Consider the following 9,542-nt stretch of genomic DNA (forward strand, 5'->3'; position numbering starts at 1 on the left):
TTTCAGCAATCTCTGAGGCTACGCCTACTTCTATTATGCATATTCACTTGTTTCAGTGATCTTGATATCATCCTAAACCAACCTTTATGGCATTTCAGAGCATATGTTGCAGCCAGAGAGCGATTGAGGACTACATCAATCCATCCTTGTTCAGTAGCATCCGATTGTTCGTCTTGTCTGAAAGTTTTTGACACCCAATTGTTTCTTGGATCTCAGTGGGGAAGGATGTACAGGCCTTCCCTGCACGAGTTCATCCATTATCTCACGTACGAGGTGATCAAGAATGCCCGACTCCATATCGGCAACAACATCTGCGCCATCCCGGACCAACCATTTCATGTTCTTGAGATCTTCCTCAACCAGTCTGCAAATGGGTTGCCAGATGGTAGTGACATCCGGTGCTATCACCTCATCCTTGTTCACGACTCTCCTGTTCCTCCTCTCCCTGTCTGAACTTCTTGAGGAGGCATGGCAAGAGCTTCTCGCCGGAGATGGGTTATCGAACTGGTCAAGATCAGCATGCGGCTTCCTCCTTGAGTTCTGCTCTTCCAATGTATTCTGAACTTCATCTGCAGTCACTGGATACAGTAACGGCGCTGTCAGTTGCAGGAAGAAACTCATACGCAGCATAGTTGGTTGGAACAATTGACAGAACACTGCAATTTGCGGTTCATACAGGATGATGATCAGCAATCGGTTTGTGGTCTCTTTTCTTTTTACGTTTTATGAATTTTTGGACTATGTCGAGTGACTATTAGCTGATAGTGCTGTATTTCAGTGAAGGGTTACTATCATGAACATCTTTTTCCAATTTCCATACCTTTTCAGAGCAAGCATGAAGAGATAATCAAGCCGCATGAACATGAGAAGGTATGTGGTGCAAACCATCTACCCCATGCAACCTTGGAAACTATGAATTAAGGCCACAAGATGCTAATCCAATGGATAGGGTTAATAGTAGGATTATTTTACACTTAAGCCCCCCACACTGTCTTGGACTCACTGGAAGAAGATGCTGCGTAATTAATCCTAAAACTTGGACCACAAAAGATTTTCTTTTATGGCAGTTATCAACCAACAAATGTAAATGGCATTTTTTTTCAAATTTGACTGAACAAGCTTGTCGGATTGTTGGAAATGAACTGCAATTCTGATATGCTGCTGTTTTTTCCTCTTTGACAAATTTTGATGCGGCAATTCTTATACGTGATGAAGGTTGATGTGCTCTGGGATTGGGAGATGGGAGCACATCAAGATTAGCATGCTGAGTGCAGCAAGGAAACAAGCAAGTAATGCAGTCAGGAGGGAGGTGGACGAACCTGAGGTAGCCGAGCAGGGCTCTGCGTGCTCCACCTCTTCCAAGGACGACGAGGTAGTGGTGGTGGACGACTCCTCCTGCGCATCTCTCACCTCGAGCACCGACACCGGGCTCGAGCTCTGCGCGTCGCACTCCGCCGCCGGCATTCTCCTGCGGCGGCCCGAGCCCGACGAGGGCCCCGCCTCCTCGTCGCCGAACAGCAGCCTGCGGCAGTGCCCGTTCCTCCCCTGTTTCCTGGCCCCGTCCGCGTCCGGTCCCCTCTCGCCACGCCGCGTCTTCGGCTCCGCGGCTGCGAGCAAGAACTCCAGCTCCTCCCTGGCGTCGTCGCTCCCGCGGCGGTCGCCCTCGGGGCTGAAGCTGAGGAGCAGGAACTCGTCGCTCTCCTCCCTCAGGTACGCCGGCTTCTCCCTCAGCGACGCCGACGCCCGGACCACCCGCGGCTGGTGGCGGTGCTGCTGCGCGTCCCAGGGGCTTGGCGACCCCTCCGCGGAACTCGCGGAGCGGCTCCGCCGCAGCGGGAGAGGCGGCGTCGGCGTCGGCGTCGGCTGGGCGTGCGGCGCCTCGGCCGGCATCGCGTCCAGACCCATGAGCCTGGCCACAATGCAGGGGCTCCTCGGCTCCGTTTCCGGCGTGGGGAGGTGGCGGGGTGTCGGTGCGGCGGTGGCGGGACCGTCGGCATTGCCGGCGCTGCGCGCGCAGAGGAGGCGGCGCAGGAAGTCGAGCGCGAAGCCGGACGACGACGCCAGCGTCGCCATGAGAGCGCGTCTAGAATTCGGGTGCGTGCTGATGCCGGTGAGCACGGGTCCGCGTGGAGTGGGAGGAACGGTGTTGGCTGGTGGTGGCGTTGCTGGTTTGAACTGGGAACGGAGGGAAAGCAGTCAAAGCAGGGGAGGGAGGAAGAAGCAGGCAAACGGAATAGAAAAAAGGCCAGGCTTGTTGCAAAAAAGAGTGGGACAATGTTAACCAGTGTTCTTTAGGATTTGACCCGCTTGAGCGACATGAATTTCATCAAAATCTTTCCCCTTTCAAATAGTTACTGCCATTTTACCTCTTTTATTTGAAAAACGGAAAGCTTTGCAAGTATCAAATACCCTTCTTTGTCAGGGGTTGCATCTACGATCTACCCGTTGTTAGTAGATAGATGCTCCTCTAGATGGCATAGTTTCGACCTAACCACATAAAAGGTGCCTGCCACAAGCGAGCCAAGCCTGTTGAAGCGCAGTTTGTTTGGTATTTGAATTTGAAACCCTCAAAGTAATTTTTCGTCAACCTTTTGCTGTCCTTGTTCTTGTTACACAAAAGAAAGAGCACTATATTCGCTAATTTTGAGCTTTGACAATGCTTTTGGAAAACGCATGGTGGACTAAACATAAACAGGTGGCAAAGGGTACAAAGTGCAGGTTCCAGTGTTGAGTGTGAAACGCGCAAAGCGGAAAAGGAAGGAGAGTGGGAGGAGGTTTCCCGTGGCGTTGCGGGCGGGGCGGGCACTCCGTTTGAAAGCACGCGAGGTCCATGCGCGGCCGCCGTAAGCCATAACTGCCGGCCTGCTGCTCACTAATCGTGGTTGGCTTGGCGTCGCCGCGCCGCTGTTGCGGACGAGAGAGCTGGCTGGTGGGGCCGGGTCCAGCGGGGCCCACGTAAGGAGGCTTTCTTCGTCTGCGCTCCGGGCCCGCACGCGGCAGCGTTTGTTTGAAACCCGGCCCACTCGGGGGGAGGGGATGGGAAGGCCGAAGGGGGGCCCTGCCAGGACTTTTGGCTCCTCCTGACTGACCATCCATGCATGATCCATCCGAGCCAGCAGTCAGGTCAGCGTCTGTCTGAACGCCAACTGCCACTGGCGAGCAGAGTAGCAGGCTGCCGCTGATCTTGCTGGTCGATCGGGTGGGCCATGGTCTCATCACCCCGGATCTTCTTCCTCTCCGGGCCTCCCATATCCCACTCCGCCTCCTTGCAAGTTTTTTAAAACTTTTAAAGTAAAATGCGCTAGAAGTCCATCCACTTGTAAGGAAAGAGGTGTCATTTAGATCCACGAACTTGAAAAGTGTATTTTAAGGTTAATAAACTTGTTAAGGGCTCATTTGGCGAGGCTTCGACTCCTCCTAAAACAGCTTCGGCTCTGGCTCCTCTGGTGGAGCGACTTCTCTGGTATAAATGGAGCCCGTTTACGAAACGTTTGGTAAAATAACTCCCTCATCTTTTGTCATGAGTTGATGAAGATGTCCAATGTCCATTATGCCCCTGACTTTTTCACTTGGTTGTACAATAGGTTTTACATTCTTTTTCTACAATTTATAATGTGATTAGATGTGAAATGAAAAGAATTAATATATATAATTATAGATCAATCAATAGTTTCTCCCTTTTCTTTATTAATTATAGATTAACTAATTATTTCATTTTTCCTTTTTATTTTCTATCTCTCCTTTTCTTTTGGTTTTTCATCCTTATCCGGTCCTCCGGTCCTCATCCTTGCTCCAATCCGCCGGTCCACCCCAACCCCATCTGCTCCAGCCTGCCGCCCTACGAGGAGTGTGCGTCGTGCGGCTCCGATCCTTGACACGTCGCGCCCTCATCGCCACGTTATGGCCCCGACGCGTCGCCCTGCTCCGGCCCCAAGGTGCAGCCCTCGTCGCTTGTTGTTGCTCCGCGACCGCTAGTGCCCATTGCGCGCTCTGCCGTTGTCGCTGCTCCTCGCCGTCGTACACTGCTGCTAGTGCCCACCGCGCGCTCCGTCGTCATCGCTGGTGCCTAGCTGCTGCATCTGCTCCTGCTAGCGCCCGATCCCTTGGCCACCGCGCGCGCCGTTGGGGCTTGGTGGGTCGAGACACTGGTGGCATGTGGGGGTGAAATTAGCTGAACTCTATGGGTATTTTGGTACAATCAATGTGGGGGGGTGGAAGGAGGAGCTGCTGGAGCTAGTATTTTTGGCTTCGTGGTCCCAGTTCATTTTCGCGAACGGCTCCAAAGTGCTTCAACATCGAAGCCATTTTCTTTTTTGGTGTTTGGCATGGCTCCTCTAGAAGCGGGAGCTAGAGCCATTAGGAGAGCTCTACCAAAGAAGCCCTAAATCTTTCACCGCAGATCCATACTCCTCCACATGGGCACGTAACGCTGACATGGCACGTTGCCATGGCATCTCTTCTCTCCCTCCTTCTTGGACATTTCATCATGCACGTAAGCGCCACCTTGCTCCACCGTCCGTTAACATCGTGCCACTGCTGCTAAGTGCCACCGTGCTGCCACCACCTCCAAGCACGCTCACCAGGTGCTCTTCCCACCCACGTTGCCGTGAACACGGAGATGTCGTCGTGGTCGGTGCAGCGATAGCCTATGACCACACGTTGCTGAAGCTACTCTGCAACACCGCCGTCACGCTCACGCTGAGCCCAACCACATCCGCGCCACCATCACCATCGGCCGCGTCGGCGCAACTGTCGGTCGCGGCGTTGCTGCCGAAGGGCGGCACGGATGAGTGCCACCATCGATGGCAGCGGCGCTCCGGGGTTGGGCTTCGGGTTTGGGGTTTGGGGTTGGGCTTCCTTGTGCTGTCGAACCTAGAGAGAGCTTCAGGGGTGCTGTAGGCCCGGCGGTGGAGGCAGGCGGCGGGCGGTGAGGCATGGCGGCGATGGCACTGCCGGCCGGGTGGCGAGGGACAACTGGTGGGCGGTGTTGGGGTGGGGATCATTGAAATATTAACTATGAAAAGCAGTAAATAAATATTAGACTCCCAAAAGATCATGAATAAAAACCCTACCCATAAGCTTAAGGAAAGATTAAAAGACAAAGAAAAGAATCCGAAAACACCTTAAGTAGGGTAGCACCCTATATAAAGAAGAAATAAAATATGTAATCCAACCTAATAGATACGGAAGTAACCAGGAAGCCCAATAAAGCTATAAATACATACTAAGAGGAAATTGTACAAAGGCAATGATCCCCTAATAATAAACAACCAACAAATAACTCATCCAAAGATAAGAAGATAATAAAGGAAAGTTGAGGTACCTAAGGATAAAAATAAAACAAAGAATAATCATATAACATTGTCCCTAAAACTATAACCCCTAAAAATATATAAATCAAAACCAAAGATGCATGCAATATTAGGAAATAAACCACAAAGATCTAAACAAATAAATAGTACCCTACCCATTCCACCCCTCTAAATCTCGAGGACGAGATTCCCTTAAGTGGGGTAGATCTGTAACATCCCCAAATTCAAATCCATAAACATAAGTACTTTTTAAAAGTTTTCAAAACACACTTAACTTTAATCCTCTTTTCCTCCCCTCATGATTAAAATCCCTTAGAGTGTGTCCATCTAAGCTTAAACATAACTTGTTTGTGCATTTGAGTGCTCTAGAATTTAGAAGTAATCCAAAGCTCATGAACACTTCTTAAATTTGAACTTTGAATTCCGCATGGCCTAAGCAGGTCGCTTGGCCCCGCCGCCGATCCAGCCCACGACGACCTGCGTCATCTTCCTCCTTCCCCTCCAATCCCTCTCACACCCGCTCGTTCCTCCCCCCTTGCACACCGGCACGACGTCACCCGGATCTGTCTCCCTATTCCGTGACGAGCGCGCTACACCGTCGCAGCCACGCCTCGCCGACTCCCTCTGTTAGGACTCACTCCCCTTCCCTCATGACCCCGACCACCTGCACCTGCACACGCGACGTCCCAGCCTTGCCCCGGCGGCTGTCACCCTGATCTCCTCACCCTGTCCACCTCCCATCACCCTGAGGAGCGCCTTGTACCCGCATCATCCAGCCGTGTCAACACGTGCCCTCGATTCATGCTCGGAGCCTCTCCCTTGCTCCTCTGCACCGGTGCCCGAGCGCTACGCCGGCACCATGTGGTTGCCTGCCATCAATGGCTGGCAAGCTTATCCGCTCGCCCCCGGCCTTATCCGCCAGCCCGAGCTCATCCACGAGCCCTTCCCGGGGCTATAAATAGCTCCCCCCGGCGCCTCCTCACTCCACACCACCTCTTCTCCCTCCTGTTGGAGTTAGGAACCGTCGTGCCATCTCCACTCGTTGTTGTCGTGCTCTATCTCCTAGAGCCGGGCGGGTCGAAGTTGAGGACGTCGCAGGGTCGTAGCCACATTTCCCACGCCACAACACCGCTTTGCCGATCGCTCCGCACTCACCCACCACCGCCGCTTACCCCTATCGTCGCCGATCGGCCCATCCATCACGCTGCCTGTGGAACCACCTCAGGTAGTCCTGTTATGCTATCCGCGCTCTCTCCTAAGCCCCTAGCCTCCTCCAGCTCGCATCCCTCCCCTAACCGCGCCGCCGCCCAACTCCGGAAAACCGTGTCGACCGCTGTGAGCCTCGGTCCACCTCAACACGTAGCCCACCTTTTCCGTCGTTGCATCTCGAGCCCCTAGAGCTAGTCCTCGTTGTAATAGCCGCCCCGTAGCCGCCAACAGCGGGAGCTCCGACAAGGTCCCCTGCTTGCACTGTCGCACTCCGGCGCTCATGTTGGGCGGCGTGCTGACGTGGCGTCTAGGTGGCATCCACACCAGCAGGGGCCCTGCACACCAGTGACACACGCACGCCACAACACCCGCTGAATCACACCCCCACACCTCCATGCACTCGGTCCACAAGACCGCCCTCACATCCCGCGACCGGTCCACAAGTCCACCACACCGGTGCACAACGCAGCCCCACGCCCACGAGCCCCACTGATCGAGCCCCTGTCAGCCACCTAACCCCACCAAAAATTCTAGATCCACCCGGCCAAATGCACACGAAATGTTATTCTGACCAATTCTCTTCTCTGAAAATTCCACCAAAATTCCTTAAAATATTATATAGATTTATATGCCTATTAGAAACAACCAATATCCTTTTGCACATCATTAAGGTCCTAAACCAAATAAAGCCATTTTCAGCCAATCGAAAAGCCCCATAAGTGTACCCCAAATTCTCCTTTTACATTTCTTAGCTCCAAAAATAACCAGTAAATTTCTAAAAATACTAGGATACATTCTAGGCACATTCATGAGTTCACATCCCAAAACCCATGTTATAAACCTCCAAAACTAAGGAGCCACTTCATAAACCTATAGAAATCATATTTCCTTTATATTATGAATGATGCCAAACTTCTAGGAGCTTAGGAGATTCTTGGCACATACCCATAGCTTGAAAACCACCATCAAATTATCTCCTAAACTTGGAACCTACACCTAGAAATCACCAGAAACATAGGAAATACCATTCGAATCCTATCCTATAACCTGACGCTCTTCATAACCTTTCTTGAAACCTTGAGCTTTGGATTACTTTGATTGGTGATTGATTGTATGTTTATTTCTTCTATTTTTTAGTAACTTAATCTCTCCCCAAGAAGTTCACCTCGAATATAGTCATCCATATAAGGATTCGGTTTCGCCGCTTAACAAGCAAGGCAAGTCTTAACACCAACCCCTTGTTCATGCTATATTTTGTAATACTAAAATTAACCAAGATAATAATGTGATAATGCATATTTCATAAGCCCACTAAATGTAAGGTTAAGCATATTCCTGAAAGCAATCCCTTGCTCTTCCTCCTTGCTTAAAACCGTAAGAATGGCCTTATACTTAAGGCCTAATAGAACTCACATATTTTTTGTTGCCAATTTAAACCTTTAGGTGTGAGTTGTGGTAAAGGAAATTAACTTTAAAACTTGAATAGCAACCAACTAAGGAGGACACGAGGTAAGTTGGATAACCTTGCAAGGAGCCCCTATCCATCGTTACCTTGGTCATTTTAGGATCGACTCATTAAGAAAGTCTTTCCACAGTACATGTGCAACCATACGAGCCAAAAAGGTACAGCCTTTGGGAGTGCCTACTTATGTGAGGACTTGATTCACACCACACTACAAAATCTAGTAAACCATCCCAAGGAGCCACGGTGGGCAATGGATAGACTGGAGAAGGACCTACGCAGAGTCCCAGGTTCGACCGGCACGGGTCATTGGTTGAGGTCCGTAGGGCCTGGTGGCATTGTATGCCACATTATGATGCATCTATTTTCCTGGGTTAGTGTCCCTGATGGGACGTGGAATGGCCCCTGCTTAGGCCCCAGGGTTATCCGTGGATGGAGCTAGAGGATGTCATCTAGAGATGGATGCTCGGTGGGCACGGGTCTCGTAGGGTAGTACCGCTAAAGGTCTTGGTATGGGCTACCCGATCGTATGGGTAAAGTATACAGGTTCTGTAGAGTTAATAAATCTATTCGAATAGCCGAGGTTCTCGGTCATGAACTCACATGGTCAAAGCTCTCTTTGATTAGTCACACCTCTTTGATACAAAGTAGAGAATTAGGGGTAGATGCCCGGGTTTTGAGATATGCAAGATCCTGGCGATCGCTTCCTTTAAAATATGGGAACTGGTAGGGGAGGCTTGTTTCCCCCTCTAGGGCCAAAAGAACATTATTATAATAATAACAACTACCCCTTTTAAAGCCCAAATGGTGTTACTCTATGCATACAAACAACTTTCTGCATATAAACCTAGTTTTTTCTTAATTTAACTTACATGTTAGTAACTTTTCTACGTTAAAATACTTGCTAAGTACTTCTGACAAAACTACTCAATCTTACTTGTTTTGCTAGGTTGCCTAGGGAGTTAGCTTTCGTCTTTCCGCTGCGCATTGATTGCTGCTTGATTATTCCCTAAAGGTGAAGATAACATCAAAATAATTCCTCCTATTTTCTCCTCTTCTTACTCTGATAATCATTCCGATATACGCTAGTGCTAGATACTGATCTAGGGCATGGCACTATATTGCTTAAGTGTGGACGTCCGAGGGGTGGTCTCCACAGCTGGGAGCTGAGTTCCTGCGCCGCGGGGCCATGTGTCGTCATGTCCCCTGCTCCGACCGCCAGGCCCCTATGTGCCGCCCCCTCCCCCTCCCCCCGTGGAGAAAGAGAAAAGGTGAGAGGAATGGATAAGGAGAGAGGGAGGGTGGAGGGAAGGGGTAACAGGAGAGGGAGTAGGTGAGAAAAGCTTCAACCAATGGGAGGGCTCGGTTTTGGAGGCAGGGATCACTAACGTGGCAAGGTGTATTTCTTCCATAACCTTATAACGATTTTTTGAACCACTAAACAATTTTAAATAAAAAATTTTGACAACTAGAAAGTTTTAAATTTCATCAATATCTACAATTTTGATATAAAGTTCATTTTCATTCGAAATCATATGAAAAGGTTATAAATTTTTTTG

The 9,542-nt window shown here is 50.3% G+C and overlaps 1 protein-coding gene across 1 annotated transcript; it reads right to left on the minus strand.

Moving 5' to 3' along the window:
• LOC101772264 lies at positions 1-2,192 on the minus strand. The gene is made up of 2 exons (XM_022825049.1): positions 1,320-2,192; positions 1-578 (listed from the first exon to the last, which is right to left on the minus strand). Exons 1-2 carry the CDS (start codon positions 2,071-2,073, stop codon positions 151-153), a joined length of 1,182 nt encoding a protein of 393 aa, XP_022680784.1. The 5' UTR covers positions 2,074-2,192; the 3' UTR covers positions 1-150.
• Between the last annotated feature and the right edge of the window lie 7,350 nt (positions 2,193-9,542).

Source organism: Setaria italica, chromosome III (genome assembly GCF_000263155.2).
Source record: "Setaria italica strain Yugu1 chromosome III, Setaria_italica_v2.0, whole genome shotgun sequence".
In the NCBI taxonomy this organism is placed as follows: Eukaryota; Viridiplantae; Streptophyta; class Magnoliopsida; order Poales; family Poaceae; genus Setaria; species Setaria italica.

What these genes read in the sequence shown, in the direction of transcription:
- LOC101772264 (XM_022825049.1), bottom strand. Translation starts at nt 2,073, where the DNA reads ATGGCGACGCTGGCGTCGTCGTCCGGCTTCGCGCTCGACTTCCTGCGC. An exon ending in GCCCTGCTCGGCTACCTCAG is followed by an intron (nt 579 to 1,319) that starts GTTCGTCCACCT and finishes TACTGTATCCAG; the next exon opens with TGACTGCAGATGAAGTTCAG.